Source organism: Cervus elaphus, chromosome 6 (genome assembly GCF_910594005.1).
Source record: "Cervus elaphus chromosome 6, mCerEla1.1, whole genome shotgun sequence".
Lineage (NCBI taxonomy): Eukaryota > Metazoa > Chordata > Mammalia > Artiodactyla > Cervidae > Cervus > Cervus elaphus.
In genome coordinates this window covers 28,448,015-28,466,228 of record NC_057820.1, presented here as the reverse complement: position 1 = coordinate 28,466,228, position 18,214 = coordinate 28,448,015, and the positions used below count along the sequence as shown (strand labels likewise).

The 18,214-nt window shown below is 39.1% G+C and overlaps 1 protein-coding gene and 1 non-coding gene across 6 annotated transcripts in view; one reads left to right on the top strand and one right to left on the bottom strand.

The window, feature by feature from the left end:
• ADAMTS3 (ADAM metallopeptidase with thrombospondin type 1 motif 3) overlaps window positions 1-18,214 on the bottom strand; it is a 270,723-nt gene that overhangs the window by 56,100 nt on the left and 196,409 nt on the right. For 4 of the 5 annotated variants that reach the window (XM_043906512.1, XM_043906510.1, XM_043906511.1 and 1 more), the window contains exon 5: window positions 4,760-4,959. In XM_043906512.1, coding sequence (XP_043762447.1) covers window positions 4,760-4,959 — 200 coding nt within the window. Of the gene's footprint in view, window positions 1-4,759; window positions 4,960-6,811; window positions 7,177-18,214 lie in introns of those variants that run through there. The other variant, XM_043906514.1, reaches the window with a different exon arrangement.
• TRNAC-ACA lies at window positions 7,960-8,031 on the top strand. Its single transcript has one exon. It is a non-coding gene; the product is annotated as a tRNA-Cys (tRNA).

Here is an 18,214-nt window from a genome sequence, read left to right as displayed (position 1 = left end):
GCAAAAGGCTCACGAGATTGGGTGCTGAGATGGGCTCCATCCTAGGCTCCAGATATCACCCTGAGCAAATTGTTTGATGTTTTCTGCTCTGAGATTCTGGGAGAACTGGGGCATCAAATGGGGGTGGGTGCTGTGCCGCCCTTGTTTAAATCCCCCATAAAATTGCCGTTTTGTTTTGGGGCAAGCCCTATGCCTGTCAATGATTCATGGCAGATACTTGCAAACATGTCATCTTTCTTCACATCACATGATGAGCCTTCTGCTTCCCTTTGTAGAACTTAGGGGAAAAAGCAAATTGTGGGAAGAGCTTTGAGTTCTTTACAGCCAGTGTCAACTGGCCATCTGCTAAGCTCCTTCTCAGTTCTAGACGTACTATGTTCACACTCTCCTTTCTTCTTTAGAATTTGCCTGTGAGCACAGCACCGCTATTCACATTTTCCTAGTGAGGAAACTGAGAAGTTAGTACTTGTACAAAGTCTCCCACTATATAGTGCTAGGGGCAGGCTTAGAGTCAAGACTATCTTGCCTTTCCATTGCACCTCCTACATATTTAATTATTTTTAAATGATGCATACAACTCAGGAACAGGCAAATGTAAGAGATGCAGAAGGCAAGGTTTGCAGGGAGAGGTACAAAGCTTCCATGCTCTTTCCAGCTCTCGCCCTCCCAGCACTGTGATGTGTTCACCAACACAGAAGCTAGTCCCTGTCTTTTATTTTTTGGCCACGCAATATGCGGGATCCTAGTTGCCCAACCAGGGATAGAACCTGCTTCCTCTGCATTGGAAATGCAGAATCTTCACCACTAGGTTTCCAGGGAAGGCCCTTTCTTGTCTTCTTTTAATGATTACCATCACTCTATTATCATTATCTCAGATTGTTTTACTAACTTGAAATAAGTGTAAAAATTTACCTCAATTTTATTGACATTTTAAAGCCTCTGTCTCCTCTAGGGGAAAAAAAATGTCACAATAATTTTCACCTTGCAATATACTTGAAAAAATACTGATACCCAATAAATGCTAAATTCCTTTCTAAACACGTCTTCCATTATATTGTTAAACTGATTAAAGCCTTCATGTCATTTATATTCTCTTATTTCAAATACAAATTTTCTGTCTCTAAAGACTGTTCACAATCTACCTCTATGTTATTTACACTCATTTGTTCACTTATCCATTCTTTCATTAAACAGATGTTTAACATTTAATAATTTAAGAACTCTTTTCAAAATAATAAATATGAGCATGCCTTTGAAAAGGCATTCAGTTTAAATTAAAGAGACAACCATGAAGCAAACCACTGGGACCTAAAAGTACCACCCTAGTTCAGGAATGGCGTGATAAATATAACCTGGTTTTGGATATGGAAACTATATTTGACTATCAGGTAAACTAAAAGAAGATCGTATCTGCTGACTAGTTAACAAAGTTACAGGTGCCAAACGCGACTAAAGGAAGCTGTGATCTTTTCTCTACCATGCGTGACAAGTCGCTTCAGTCATGTTCAACTCTTTGCAACGCAATAGACTGTAGCCTGCCACGCTCCTTTGTCCATGGCATTCTCCAGGCAAGAAAACTAGAGCAAGCTGTTGTGCGCTTCTCCAAGGGATCTTCCCCGCCCAGGTATTGAACCCGCGTCTCTTGCCTCTCCTGCATTGGCAGGCGTGTTCTTTACCATTAGTGCCACCTAGTAAACCCCCCATTTCTCCCCAAATCAATGCAAGGAAATCGACTTTTTGCTGTCAGTTTTCTTCTATAGTTTCTGCCTGAACCTCTGTGACATGTAAAGAAAGCCTCTACGTTTGTGTAGGGCTCAAGTTTGGAGAGCCATGATTTTAGATAACCATGGGAAGCCATAAGACAAGGCTAGCATAGGAGTTACTAATCATTCCAAACTTGTCACGGAAAACAAAAAAGAAAAAACACCAAAAAGCCCAACTTATTTCCTTTGCTTCAAATTTCCACGAGGTAGTTTCATTAGAATATCATTATTGGTTTTTTTCATTCCTCCCACTCTTGTTTAACTGATCAGTTTGAGACAGGGCATTCTCATTTCAGTGTTACAACAGATCTAAGGGTCTGCAACGAGCAATAGGAGTGGAGGGAGGAAAGGAAGAAATTCCGTCTTCAGTCTGTCATCCTTACAACTCTCTGCCAGTCCTACAGAGGAAATCTGAAATTACTGAGTTTCAAGTTTAATTGAAAACCTGAGATTAAAGGTTTTCTATTAAACCTTTGATTTAATTGGGGGTTGGGGATAGAGGGTTGTGAGCAAGATTGTCTAATGTATAACAAGGTTTCTAAACCTTGGCAGTGTTGGCATTTTAGAGCAGATAATTCATATTTCTCTATTGTGTAGAGCTGCCCTTCATGTTGTAGTTGGTTAGCAGCATCCCTGGCATCTCTCACTAGTGGCAACAGCTTCCTTTCCCAGTTACAACAACCAAAAATGTCTCGGTGCATGCTAAATCATTTCAGTTGTCTCCCACTCTTTGCGACCCCTATGGACTGTAGCCCGTCAGGCTCCTCTGTCCATGGGATTCTCCAGGCAAGAATTCTCCATGCTCTCCTCCAGGGGATCTTCCCGACCCAACACTGACAAATGTTCCTGGGTGGCAGGGGCTGGGACAAAGTGCTCTCAGCTAATTGAGAATAAGAAAAATATTTGTGGCTATACATTTAAATGATGTGCAATTCAGCTCTTATTAATAATAAAACTATTTATTCTTCATCTACCTTTTCACTATGCCTATCATTCAGTTGATTCTGAACTTGGGAAGGGAGAGGGGACTACTATTATTACCTCCTAAAATCCTCTTCATGTAGTAATTACTTTAGATTCAATGAACTTCAGTTTTAAAAATTATATTCTCTCTTCCAATTCCATTCTATGATGCTCAATTAGTTTTAGAATAATTTCTAGTATTGGAGATAGAGACTCAGCCTATTACCTAACTTTTTTAATGGTCTTAAAAACAAAACATCTTTTGCAATGGTTATAAAACCAAAAATGCAGCACTTTTGTGTATCCCTTGACACCTCAGCTTACTGTCTGGTGAATATACTATAGCCATTTCTACTTTCCTGTCAACAGAGTCTGTCTAGAAAACCTTGACAATCAATCCCATGTGCCCTTTGAAAACAATTTTTTTAAAAATCCAGGAAACAAATCCCTACAGACCTACTTTAACCTGCAGCTTCCTGATGGATTAGAGGATTATTGAACATCTTGTACAATATTTTAATTTTATAAATACAGAAACTAAATCCCAGGGAGGGACATGATTACCGAAGGTCACAGAGTCAACCAGGAACATAGCTAAAACTAAAGCCTCTGCGTCCGAAGTCCCAACTGAATAATCTCAACACTTCACAGATGCTCCCTCTAAAGTTTTACAGAACTTATAGTACAGTGCCTACTGATATGTCTTAATAATAGAATGCCTTTTATTGCTCAACCTTTGCATTTTTTTGCATCACTTTTATCCTTGACTAAATTATAAGTACTGTGAGGACAAAGACTGTACCAAATCTCTGCACTACTCCAAGAGCCTTCCTAACAAGTATATCCTGACTGACTGTCTCCCTAGTGTAGAAGAAAGTGGTCCAGGGGCACAGTGAATGATGCAAGTATTAATAAAAGTAGCATCTCCAGGGGAATTTGTTTTCTGTGTGCTAAGCAGTCTTCATAACTGGGATCTGTGCCAATGAACAAATAAACATGTGTCTAAGTTTCTGCACTATTTTCTATTTCACAGAGATATGGTATATGTAGAATTTTATATATTGGCATCTAATGAACAGAATATATGTTTAACATATTGGCTTAAATATTAGAATAAATAAAATCATGATTAATAAAATTAAGAATTGTTGGCAATCTAATCTTAAGCATGGAAAAAAGGCAAGATACCCAAAGAAATCATACTAAAAGTCAAAAGCTGAAAGAGACAATAGGCTTGGGTAATACGTTTGCCAAAGTAATATGGTATTTTATCATTCTAGGAGATAAAAGATATAAAACAGAGCATACTACTATCTTAGTTATCTTCAGAAGTAGGTAACTTATGTATCATTCTCCTCAACTGCTCTGTGCCAGTTCACGTGGGGAAAAAGGACATCAGTTTGAGGATACTGTCTAAATTTCTTCTGGATAAGATTAAGGCTCATAAGGAAGAAATAGAGAACAAATTTAGAGTCCTTTATAATTCCAGGGCAGCACTGTGCAAGAGTTGACTGTGCTTTGTACGTATATTACATTCAGCCGCATAATGGTGAAAAATATTACTCTATCCAAAAGCTCTAAAAGTAAGCATGCACACAGAGTTATTAGGCCTAAATAATTCCTCATTATTCTGGGATGCAAAATGATACTGGAAAGATCCATCTCATTCTTCATGGTCCACATGAAGTCAGGTGGACAAAGTCCTGAGAGTTTTGATTATCCCCAGAACCAAATGAAAACCATAATTGATGTTATAATTCCAGCCCATTATAACTTTTTAAATTTAAGATTTCTCTTTGATGACAATGGATCAATAGTTGATCACGCAAAAGAAAATTTCACTTCATGTTTCCTTTACCTTTGCATCTTGTATGTTAAATCTGTAGATCAATATTTGAATTGAATGCAGTTACGTGCACATTTTGAATGTGGGGTGTAGTCATGGAAGACCTCATAGAGGTTTCCAAAAGACCAGAGCAAAACAGAAGTGAATTAAAAGAACAAAAAGCCTCAGAAAGGGAGTCACTACTCACAATGTTCATCAGGGTGAGGAGGTAGTTTTGGACGTGCTCTTTGCCATGGAAACGGACCACAGAGTCATCCACTCCCAGCAGAACCTCGATGTTGTAATCATTTTCTCCTGCGTGTCTGCGGCGCCTCATGGTTTCATTCAGCTGCTGGTCAATGCTGCTGTAAACAGTACCTAGATCATCAAGGCCTTCCAGATCCGACTCTATTAAGAAACAAAAGGAATCCAGGCATTTCAGTTTTCCCAATGGGCCTTCTAAGGACTTCTTACAAAAAAAAAAAAAAGGATGTTCTTGGGGCGCCTATCATTATCATCCACAGTCACCAAGATGCTGCTTGTCAGTTTATGCCTTCAATAATGTGCACATGCACACGTGATCAGAGAGGTGTCCTGTAAACTCAACACGGAACAACACAGGGCAAAATAGTATTCCTGCACAGAAAGCAGTGCAGGATGTATGGTTGTAGGAGGAACAGAGGAGTTCTGATTTCCTCCAGCTGTATCCTTGGTGCAGAGCACAGGAAATGGGGATATAGAACATGTGCGGGCTAAGCAATTATTAAATAAATGGAGGCTATTAATTTCAAAGTCAGAGATTGATAAGTTTACAGTGGTTAGCTTAAGTTACTTTCATCATGGACTATGGAATTTGCATCACATAAGTCCAAACTGCTTCTTTTTCCAGTAGCCTCAGCTTAAAAATAAAATTATAGCATGGCAACACAACAGCATTTAGTGGTATGATGATCAGTCACCATATATTACTTTATTTTTTATAAGTATGGTTTTCTAGTGAATGCTGTTAGGCAGACACTACAGGTCTTCCACATTTTACTGGCCTTCATCTGGATAGCAGGCCGCTTTGATAGGTACATATCTGAATCTGTGAGATACTTAAGTTAAAAAAATCAGTCACAAAATTAACTATAAGAAAAATAGAATTATAAAAATTTTATTTTATGCTGTGGAAGGAATTTAATTTTTTTACTTTCCAAATAGATATACATATACATAGACACATACTTATCTCTAGAATATCTTTCTATCTACTTACCTACCTGCCTGGAGAGAAAGAGAGTAAGAGAGGCATTTTCAGGTTCTAATTATCTCAGATTTCGATTATCATAGTTTTGGTGAAGAAAATGTTTTGGTGCATTAAAAAAATAAAATATAATTCCTGAAATACTAAAAAAGATATTAATGAAAACTGCTAATATAGAACTGAAAGAATCCTCATTCCCATTTCAAATATATAAAACCTGGAAAGGATTTTATTTTACATACTGCCTCGATGACTAAAACAGCCACATATCTAAAAACAAGTTTGACAGAAACAATTCTGACTCATGGTTTATACGAAGGCTTATTTAATGTTGTACTGAGGCCTGTAAGCCATTTGAATTGGTGTCTGACATTAACGAATAGACATTTTCCTCTCCACCTCTGTGGTTTTAGTAAAGCTGAGGGGGAAAAAGTGGTGTCTCTTGGTCAAGAAGATTGATGACCAAGCCTTAGCCACATGGGAACTGAATTGCAGAAGTAGAGGTCTCACTCATACTCTTTCCACTTTTAAAAAATATAGAGAAGCAGCAGTACCCTCCCCTGTAAGTATGAGTAGAGGCTCTGAATATGACCACTCAGGTTAGAAAACTAGACTGTAACTCACTTTGACCCAAGCTCAAATGCTAGATCATTAGCTGCGAACCTTCTCCTCATAAGGGAATCACATTGGCTCCATGGTATGTACATAACTCTCGCCACTGTCCACATCAAACAGAAAGCTTTCCTCAAAAGTTGTTTTTAAGAGCTGTAAACCCACGCTGAGGGCAGGAGACTACACCTGCAAACAACTTTCCTATTCAACCTCAGTCTCTTCAGACACTGAGAATGTGAAAGATTGTGATAGCCAGTGTACAAATAGGAAATTCATACACAAACTCCCAGTGCTAAAAATGGCTCTCTTTGGCAGAACTGTCAGTGACAGTCTCCAATGGAAATATCCCAGCAATGTCATCATGTCATTAAGTCTGATGTATGAATGAAGAAGGCTGAATACCTATTTCAGAAGGACAGTTCATCCTGCTCTAAGCAAGACACCTTTGGTTTGGCCTTTGCATCCCTCCTCAAATTGGTGGTTTTCTGGTAAGAGAAGAGAATCTATTTTTTCATTGCATGAGGAACTCAAGAAGGAAGTCTTTTTATTTCAACCATTGCTTTTATTCAATCAAGAACACTTCTGCCCCTATTTCCTCCTGTGCTGTACAGTGGTCTTTTCTGGGATTCCTAAAGTGGGAAAATGTCAAACATTAAAAAAAAAAAAAAACACAGTAGTGGAATAACTTATGGTGATTTTATTTATACACCTCCACATTAATTACAAATTGTTCTGAGGCTGTGAAATATCTTCATTCACAAGGAGTTTTTCCTAGTACGTCTACGTTAAAATATAATGATCAGATATAACTGGCTTCAAATCCTGGCAGTGTCATATCCAAGCAGCATGACTTTACTTAAAACTAACCTCTCTGAGCCTCAGTTTTCTCATCTGTAAAATGGGATAATGATACCTACTTTGCAGAGTTGCTGTGATTCGGATTAACATTAGTAAAAATAGTTTATACAGTACTTAGTCATAAGTGCTCAACAAATAGTTCTGCTACTACTACTATGATGATGGTTATGGTGGTGATGATTTCCCGTTAAGATTTCTACACTTTTTAAAGCTTCCTACATTTTATTTTATATTTCAAAGATAAAATGGTTATATTTGTTTTGAAATAAAGGTGAGAAAAAAATCTGGAATTAGTAAAGGAAAATATGAAATGCTGATAACTTTAGAACAAATAAGGGTAACAGTATCCCCTGTGGAGCACAAAGTAGATAAAGCAGAGGAGAAGCTAGAATGCTTACTTCCAGTTAAAATTAGGATTAAATTCAATCTTGCCTGGAAAATCCCATGGACAGAAGAGCCTGGCAGGTTACAGTCCACGGGGTTGCAAGAGTCGGACACGGCTTAGCAACTAAACCACCACCAATGAGACAAACTTTTTAGTAGATTAAAAGCCTAATATCAAGCTGGAAAGAGTTAGTTTAGAAATAGCATTGATCTTCACTCAATGCGTATTTATTGAGTACTAATGTCTGGCAGATCCTGAGAAAGTTAAAAATTCTTTACATGTTAATTCTGGGAATTACACAGTTGGATCCCTGGTAGCTCAGACGGTAAAGCGTCTGCCTACAATGCGGGAGACCCAGGTTCAATCCCTGGGTTGGGAAGATCTCCTGGAGAAGGAAATGGCAACTCACTCCAGTATTCTTGCCTGGTAAACCCCATAGACGTAGGAGCCTGGTAGGCTACAGTCCATGGGGTCGCAGAGTCGGACACAACTGAGAGACTTCACTTTCACGTTCACCAGATTCATATTCAGAATGAAGCTGAATTTGTGTTCTGTAGTCACAAACAATCACACAAGCTAAAACTTGTGGAAGTGTCCACAGGTCATACACTAAGTAGACCTAGTCAGGGTACTGAGTGCATGTGTACCTACTAAGGCATTTCAGTCATGTCCAGCTCTTTGCAGCTCCACTGACTGTAGCCCACCCGGCTCCTCTGCCCATGGTATCTTCCAGGCAAGAACTGGAGTGGGTTGTCATTTCCTTCTCCGGGGAATCTTCCCAACTCAGGGATCAAACTTGCATTCCCCGTGTCTCCTGCATTTGCAGGCGGGTTCTTCACCACTGGTACCACCTGGGAATCCCAATGAGGGTATTAGAACATACCTAATGGCAACCCATTCCAGTATTCTTCCCTAGAGAATCCTGTGGACAGATAAGCCTGGTGGGCTGCAGTCCATAAGGTCGCATAGAGTCCGACACGACTGAAGCGACTTAGCACGCATGCATTGTTAATAATTCGCGCTTTTATGAAGCTTCAGAGTTTAAAAGCGGACACACAGACTTCCCTGGTGGTCCAGCGGTTAAGAATTCACTGGCCAATGCAGGGGACATGGATTTGATTCCTGGTCTGGGAAGACCCACGTGCCATGGGGCAACTAAGCCTGTGTGCCATAACTACTGAACCTGCACTCTAGGGTGTGAAGCCACCCTAGAGAAGCCACTGCAATTAGAAGCTTGTGCACCACAACCAAGAGTAACTAACCACTCTCACTGCAACTAGAGAAAGCCCGTGTGCAACAAAGAAGACCCAGCTAGCGAAAAACAAACATACAGTGTTTAAAAATATAGTATATAAAAAAAGCAGACACACAATTTGACAAAAGTTTAGATACCTCTGTGTCTAATTCTGACATTCTCTTTGTGTCCCCATAACTACAGGAATAAGAACAATTGAAGGTGAATATGATGCTAATCGGGCTTCCCTGGTAGCTCAGATGGTAAAGAATCTGCCTGCAATGTGGAAGACTTGGGTTCAGCCACTGGGTTGGGAAGATCCCTTGGAGAAGGGAAAGGTAACCCACTCCAATATTCTTGCCTGGAGAATTCCAAGGACAGAGGAGCCTGCCGGGCTACAGTCCACAGCATATCAGAGTCAGACACGACTAATCAGCTAACACACAAACACATACACATATGATGTTAATCATGTCCAAACACTCCCTATCAGATCTGTTTGCTGCTTTAGGGACTGATGAATCACAGAGATGTCAATAGGCAAGTTTAAGAAGTGAAACTATAGTGACATTCTGTGTTGGGTCTTCCAAACTCTGGATCTCTTATGATACCTTGTTGGCTTCCTGCTTAAGTAAGTGAATTTAAGGTGATTTGAAGGGCTGTGGCTGCGTTGGATAGCAAAAGTGACTGATATGATAACAGAATTAACAGAAAAACAGAGAATCTGAAGATACCAGTTCAGTTCAGTTGCTCAGTCGTGTCTGACTATTTGCGACCCCATGGACTGCAGCATGCCAGGCCTCCCTGTCCATCGCCAACTCCAGGAGTTTACTCAAACTCATGTCGATATAGCCATCAATAATTAAGGCCCTGCAATAGCTATAGTGTGCTACTACTATTTCCCACACTTCATTACAAAAACTATTCCTTAGAGCACCTTTTCAAGCTTCACAGAAATATCAAAGGCAATTCCCTTAGCACTAACGAGTGAGTTTTCTATTTTTCAAACTTTTTGGAAAATGTAAGTTTTGAAACTTAGCTTGAAAGCTCTGATAAGAATTTAGTATTTTTGAAATATTTTGATTATATCCTTTTTTGTACCCCTGCAGCTTCTGACTTGCTGTAAATGAACTTTCATGAAAAAAAAAAAAAGATTTTATTATAAAAGCCTATTTTTATGGAAAATATGAAGTGTTTGGGGGCAAACATGTGACCAATCAAGTAATAACAAATACAGTTATCTTTAGTGTTAAATCAGAATTTTGAATTCACCAAGTAGGTAAAATAGAATAAAATCTGCTTGGTGGATTATAACATTTGGGCTTAAGACATTTTCAGGATGGAATATGGCATGTTTGCATGCTTACTTATATTTATAGGAAATCTAAGTGTAGATTGGTGAAATCACTTCCCATTCTGGAAAAAATTTTTTTGATGTGAAAAATAACAGGGGGAAAAAGTTAAAACTTGAAAGGTACAAGTGCTGATCAAATTCTGGATCTCTGGGGCTGGAATACAATCTTAATCATACTATGATAGAAAATATGATAGAATCATCTACCCTACAGCTATTCCTTATGCCTAAGGAAGAATGGCAATTCTAAGTGAGGTAAAAATAAATCCAGCTAAAAGTCACTTGCAGACTTCCTTGTGACTAAGGACCACACCTGATTTGGGATAAGTCAATGAGATATAAACCAAAGTACTGCTTACACCTCAGTGGCTTGACATGGTTCGTATGAGAGGCTTCTATGCAAGTTCCTCAAAGGAATGTAATTCATCTTAGTAGGTGAGCACCTTTGGTCCTTTACTTAGTAATCCTTCCAGCTGCCTGGCCCAGGAGTTCTTTGAGATAACCTTGGATTCAAGGCATGTACTTGGTTTGGTAGAGTAGCTATAAAGAAGGGATCAGATACCCCAACATTTTTATGGAGCTGGCATCCTAGCCCTGGGCTACCTAGCATCAGACTTTGTTATACAAAGTGTAAGGGGGATAGCACTTCCATTGTGCATAGGCCATATGTGGGTTTTCTTTTATATGTCACTATATCAGGTCTTAATAGATATGACATTGACACTGTTTAATTTTATTCTGTATATTCCCTCCACCCTCTGCTCTCCTACTCCTTTTGGAAATGCAAGTTAATGTCATGTTAATAAGTGAGTGATAAAGTAAGATTCACTTTACCAAAACGTCTCACAGCAGATTTCTCTGTAGTGCCTCCACTTCAGAAAATGAGGAAGAAAATGTTTGGCAGTAACAATAAACACTGAATGGATCTATAAGAAGAAATTTGGCATTCTTCATGAACAGACTCCTGCTGTGAAAATGAAGTGACTGGAATGTCACAGCTAGATTTTCCAACGGTAGGTGGAGAACCTAAGATGAGAGCTAAAAATAGGTGTAAAATCCAACACATGTCATCTGGTAAGGTCAGAAGCAGAGAGGAGTTAAGTTATTGTGTTGACCTGTTTGTATCACCCAATAGCGATTTTTCCACTGATAACAAATTTAAATAAACTTATGTTGTTATTGGGCTTCCCTGGTAGCTCAGAGGTAAAGAATCTGTCTGCAGTGCAGGAGACTGAGGTTCTGTCTCTGGGTCCAGAAGATCCCCTGGACGAGAGCATGACAACCCATTCCAATATTGTCTGGGAAATCCCATGGACAGACAAATCTGGCAGGCTATAGTCCACAGGGTCGCAAAGAGTTGGACATGACTGAGTGACCGAGCAACTATTGTTATGATTCTAAAAAGATTGAGTAACAGCATCTCCACATATATGGGGACACCATTCTACCAAGATATAAAAGGATTCTGTGAAAAGCAGCCGAACCCTTCACCAACTGGGAAATTCCATAATGATAGTTCAAAGAAGTATATTAAGGCCAATTTATGATGTCAGTTCTGAAGTTTCATTAAGTAACTGCTGCTTTTTTAAAAAAAAAAGACATTACCATTGAATGAATATTAGTTTCCATGATTTCTTTTCCCTAAAGTTCTAATTCTAAAATACATGTTTGCTTTTGTTTTCACTGACTACTTTAAACGAAAGCATATGGTATTTTTTAAATAGAAAACTTACCTTTTAAGTAGGAAAAAAAATGTTTTCATGATTTGAGTTTGTAATCATTGGCAAACAAACAAAATAGAAAAGTCATCGCAATGTCCAATATACAGAAAATCCTGTGTTTGTGCATATGTCAGTTAGAATGTTTTTAGCTGCAAATAAAGACAACTTAAAAGTGTCCCAAGTAATCAGGAAATATATTAATTTGCATTACAAGAGGTCCAGAGGTAGGGTGATTCCTGGACTACTGAGTTCATCAGTATATCAAGTACACAGTTCTTTACATCCTTTTCATATCCTGCCATTCTTGATATACAGGCTGTCTTCAGATTAGCTTTCAGAATGGCTGCACCAAATCCCCATCACAATCAGGTATCACAAATTCTATCTTTTTTTCATGTATTTCTTAAAAGTAGGCAAAAATCTTTCCTAGATGCCCTCTGGTACATTTAACTACATGTTTCAGTGGTTGGCATTGAATCACAGGGCCATGTAAAAATCATTCAAAGATAAGAACCAAACCCACACATGTCTTATTCCAATCAGAAATCAACTTCTGCAACTGAAGCTGACCTCCTCTGAAGTAGATGTTTAGGAAAAGTATGTGTTCATGAAGAGTACTGAGATTCTATTTTAAAAACATGAAAGCAGAAGGCCTTGAAATAAAAGAAGAGGGCGAAATGGAAGTTGCACAGGCAACTCACATTGGTGAATCCTTCTTTTCAAGTCCTCCTCTTCCCAGTGAAATGGAGAGAAGGGGTCAGGGTACAACCTTTAAAAAAAAGGCCATAGCTGCAGGATATGGCAGAAACTGATAAGAACCAATTAGATCCAAGATGGCAGATTCCTGATTTCCGTAGACCTTGAGCCTCATTATGCGCTCATTGTAATATATTAATATGCCAAACAACACACCCACCAGTGCCAGGACAGTTCTGAAGCTAACCTTCAGTTCAGTTCAATTCAGTCGCTCAGTCATGCCTGACTCTTTGAGACCCCATGAATCGCAGCACGCCAGGCCTCCCTGTCCATCACCAATTCCCGGAGTTTACTCAGACTCATGCCCATCGAGTTGGTGATGCCATCCAGCCATCTCACCCTCTGTCATCCCCTTCTCAGCTTCAGTATCAGTCCTTTCAATGAATATTCAGGACTAATTTCCTTTACGATGGACTGGTTGGATCTCCTTGCAGTCCAAGGGACTCTCAAGAGTCTTCTCCAACACCAGAGTTCAAAAGCATCACTTCTATGGTGCTCAGCTTTTTTTATAGTCCAGCTCTCACATCCATACATGACTGCTGGAAAAACCATAGCTTTGACTAGATGGACCTTTGTCGGCAAAGTAATGTCTCTAATTTTTAATAATGCTGTCTAGGTTGGTCATAACCTTTCTTCTAAGGAGCACGCATCTTTTAATTTCCTGGCTACAGTCACCATCTGCAGTAATTTTGGAGCCCCCCAAAATAAAGTCTGTCACTGTTTCCATTGTTTCCCCATCTATTTCCCATGAAGTGATGGGACCAGATGCCATGACTGTAGTTTTCTGAATGATGAGTTTTAAGCCAACTTTTTCCCTCTCCTCTTTCAAGAGGAGAAGCTAACCATAAAAAGTCAAAAAGTAGACAGTTGCCCAATTCTTGGAAATCCCTGCTTCTTTCCCCAAATAACTGGAATAATTCTTCCACTCATTAGTGTATAAAATTATCCAACCCATAAAAACTAACCATGTCATATTTTTGGGATCTTTCTCTCACCTTCTGAGATGGTCTACATTCAGCCTGAAAGTGAAAGTCACTCAGTCATGTCTGACTCTGCGATCCCATAGACTATACAGTCCATGGAATTCTCAAGGCCAGAATACTGGAATGGGTAGCCTCTCCCTCCTCCAGGGGATCTTCCCAACCCAGGAATCGAACCCAAGTCTCCTGCATTGCAGGCGGATTCTTTACCAGCTGAGACAAGAGAAGCCCTTTTCTCTCTAGGTAAATCCACTTCTTACTTACCACTCTGCCTCTGAATTCTTTCACTGTGAAACAAGAACCTCAAATTCACTGGTGTTGACTAAAAAAAGATGTACAAATTGAGAGCTGTGAGTTAAGTTTCATTTGGGGCAAAATGAAGACTGCAGTCTGGGATGCAGCATCTCAGATAGCTCTGAGAGACTGCTCCCCAAGGAGCAGTGGGGGAAAGTCCATATACAAGGTTTTGGTGAAGGGAGAGTACCGTGAAGCACTCATTTTACAAAAGGTTTTTTGTTAGTCATGAGGATCTAATGTCACCATGAAGGGATTTAGTGCTTCTTTGGAAGGACTGATGCTGAAGCTGAAACTCCAATACTTTGGCCACCTGATACGAACAACTGACTCATTGTAAAAGACCATAATGCTAGGAAAGATTGAAGGCAGGAGGAGAAGGTGACGACAGAGGATGAAATGGTTGGATGGCATCACTGACTCTATGGATGTGAGTTTGAGCAAGCTCTGAGAATTGGTGATGGACAGGGAAGCCTGGCGTGCTGCAGTCCATGGGGTCGTAAAGAGTTGGACATGACTGTGTGACTGAACTGAACTGAACTGAACTAGACATGAGGAGATGCAAGGATTGAGATCATAAAATCTGTTCCTAAAAGCATCCAACTATCTAAAGACCTGTCCACCAGATTCCCTGGAGCAGAAAGTGCCTCACTCCACCCTGAATTCCCTCAGGGGTTGGTGAAGGTCAACAGCTATAGCAGCATGGGGTTCAGTCTCCATAGATGCAGATGGCAAATGTCTTTGTTGTTCAGTTGTTGGCAATGCTCTGGGCAAATGCCAGTTTGTAGTTGACACTGGGAACACCACATTGCCTAGTAACAGTGTTCCATTGGTCTCTTTTATTTTTCTTTTGCATTCATGCATTTTATGTTTCATCTCTCTTATTGTAATCTACTTGCCTACAGAACACTTCTACACTCTTTTGGCCCAGTAATGTCTGCATAGACATTCAGTTCTTTATTACTATAGTAGTGGACTCACCACTGTTGCTTGCTCAGCTCTATTCCAACCATTTCTTGAATAAAGCATTGAAATGTTTGGGTGTGGGCAGGGTTGTCAGACAAAATACTGTATTCTCTGTTTAATTCAAATGTCAGATAGACAACAATTTTTTTTGTATAAGTATGTCCCAAATATTATGACAGGACCTACCTGATTCTAAGAATTTCTTCCATGTTTATCTAATATTCCATTTTAAATGAGAATTCTATATTTTCATTTTCTATATATGGCAACTCTAGGTGTGAGGCATCTGTCTTTCTCCAGGAATTCAAATAGTTACATTAATCTATACCCTCCTGGCTTCACTTCCCCACTCCACCCCTGAACACTCAGGTCTAGGAGTGGAAATTGATCCAGGCATGCCCAAGTACTATATTCCATTTCCCTGACTCTAGTAATTGGATGGGCAGATGGTTGTATATCATGGCACTGAAACCATGATATACAACTGCTTTATTTGGAACTATTAGGAAAGAGAAGTTCTCTCTTCTGGGCTTATAAACTGGCAGAATGTAGCAGTGAATGTGCTTGGGGTGAGCATTAGAGAGTTGTTGGTTTAAATTTAGCACAAGAAGAAGAAAGTGAAGATTATTAATGGAGACAATAGTTATATTCCAATGATGTCATTGAGACTCTGGATTCAACCACTCTTTAAATCTTGATTTTTCAGTTTTGTGAGTCATTAGACAATACTACCACCTGCTTTTCTTCTCTTACCACTTTGGAAAACAATTCTTGCCAAAGACAGTTTGATGTTAGTTCCTATAACTGAAAATAAAAGAACCCTGATAGATAAACCCATCTATACCCCTCTTGCTGTAGTCACTAATTTTCCTTCCCTTTTCTTTAATAAACTATTCTTAGGCTGTAAAGTTCTCTGAAAAGGATGGTAACAATTAAATTTATATTTAATATAAATATTGTTTATAATAAAAATGTCCCAAGTTATTTATGCTGTTTATATCATTTTAAATATAAGAAATTCTCTATTAGTAATCTGTTCCCTAGTTTGTTTCTTCTGTTGCTCTTATTCAGCTAAAATCATAGTTTAACTTTGGCAGATACTACATCCTACTAATCGGATACTGCTAGAAGTTACAGTTTTCTAAGTAAAATTTCCATATACATTTAGTTGGACTTATGGAAGTTAGGTAGTAGTAACATGTTCAGTGTAGCCTTGACAATACTCTTTTAATACAAAAACTGTACTTTTATGAGATATTAAATATTCTGGACTATGTACTTTCACATGCAGCATCATACGAAGGAAGAGAAATTGAAAACTGAGCAGTATTCAGGAAATCTCAAAAAAAAAAAAGTCTATTCATCTTTCTCATAAAACAATGTGAATTTCTCTGTTCGTTACAAGCTGGCTAAGCCAAGAGGCCTACCCTGTAAACAAGAAAGAAAGTGTCTTCCAAGAGTAGCACCCTTCCCTTGCAAATCTGCTTATTACTTAACACAAACATGGAGCAATTTCAAAAAATTAAAACCTTAGCAAACATAGGTATCACTTTACAGTCCAAAGAATACAATGTTTGAAACAGCCACTGCAAATATTTTGCACTGAGTTTTCCAGAGACTTAAAAGAGCTAGACTGTTTTTTTTAAAAGAATCACATTTAGCTGATAGAAAATAGGGGGCAAACTTCAGGAAGTCATGTTACAGAAGTGAAGCCCAGAAATAAATTCTATAAATCAGGTTCATTGTGGGCCATCCCTTAAAATCAACAAAAAGGCCACAACAAGCAAGATGAAACTACTCACTCAAGAAAGAAATCATCTTGAGATAACTGAAAAAAAAAGAGAGAGAGAGACAAGAAAGATTCATTGATGTACAAACTAGTAATGATTGCATCTAAATTTGTCTTTCTAGATTTTAAAGGTCTTCTTGCAGTTTGAGTGCAAGAAATCTAAACATTTATATGTTCAACTAAAATTGAAGAATAACATATTGGATAGATTAACATAGATGGGATGAAGTCACTGACCAATGAATTGTCATCAAAGTCAATAAATGCTGATAATTTTTTTAAGTATCAGATGGGAAATCCAGACCACTAGCAGCAAGTCTATTTCTAAATGAGTGTGAACGGATTTCATCTCAACTCATTCAGTAATTTGAAAGACCCTTCCCTGGTGGCTCAGAGGGTAAAGTATCTGCCTGCAATGCGGGAGACCCAGGTTCAATACCTGGGTTAGGAAGATCCCCTGGAGAAGGAAATGGCAACCCACTCTGGTACTCTTGCCTGGAAAATCCCATGGACAGATAAGCCTGGTAGCCCACAGTCCATGGGGTCACAAAGAGTTGGACGTGACTGAGTGACTTCACTTTCACTTTCACCTTCCATAGATTGGAAATATGAGGAGAATCCTCACAGATGAAAAATGTTAGAATCACTAGAAAAGGCTCATTACCTCTTTTCCTCCTGCTCTCGTTTCCCCTCCGTCCACATCCTTTCTTTCAGTTCCTTGCTCGCTTCATTCCCTATTTCTTTCCTCTCTACCTTAATTCCGTCCATCCATCTATTTCCAAACATTTCGTGAGCACTTTTTCCATACAGAATCTGATCTGGTTTCTAGGAATAAAGGATGAATAAACCCAGTTTCTGTCACTGAGGTGGTTACAGCTTAACAGGAAAGAAATATAAACAGATACTTTCATACAAGGTAAAGCATGTAACCTGGAAGAATCTGAGGACATTTCAACAGAGGAGGTGACAGCAGCCCTGGATTTTGAAAGATGCGCAGAAGTCAGATATATGGAGATACACTGAGGGCCATTCCAGGCAAAGACCTAGTGTGTGCAGAAGACCTGAACAGAACTGATACTCTCGGGGAACTTTAAAGAGGATGGAGCAAAAAGTAAAGTGAAGATTTATTTGTGTTGACAGATGTGGTCACTGAAGGAGGTTGAAGCAGGATCATGAAGAAGCTTACATATTTTGCAGACAGGCTTGGAGTTTGTTTTCTTGGGAAGAGTTCTGTATCATGCCTGTTGCGTGCATGAATCCTAAGTTGCTTCAGTGGTGTCTGACTCTTTGCAACCCTAAGGACTGTAGCATGCCAGGCTCCCGTGTCCATGGCATTCTCCAGGTAAGAATATCGGAGTGAGTTGCCATGCCCTGCTCCATTGTGCCAATTATCCTGGCATAAATAGGAGTAGTTTTTTCTCTCCATTTTCAAATGTGGCCCAGTTTAAACAGATTAAGTGGCTGCCTT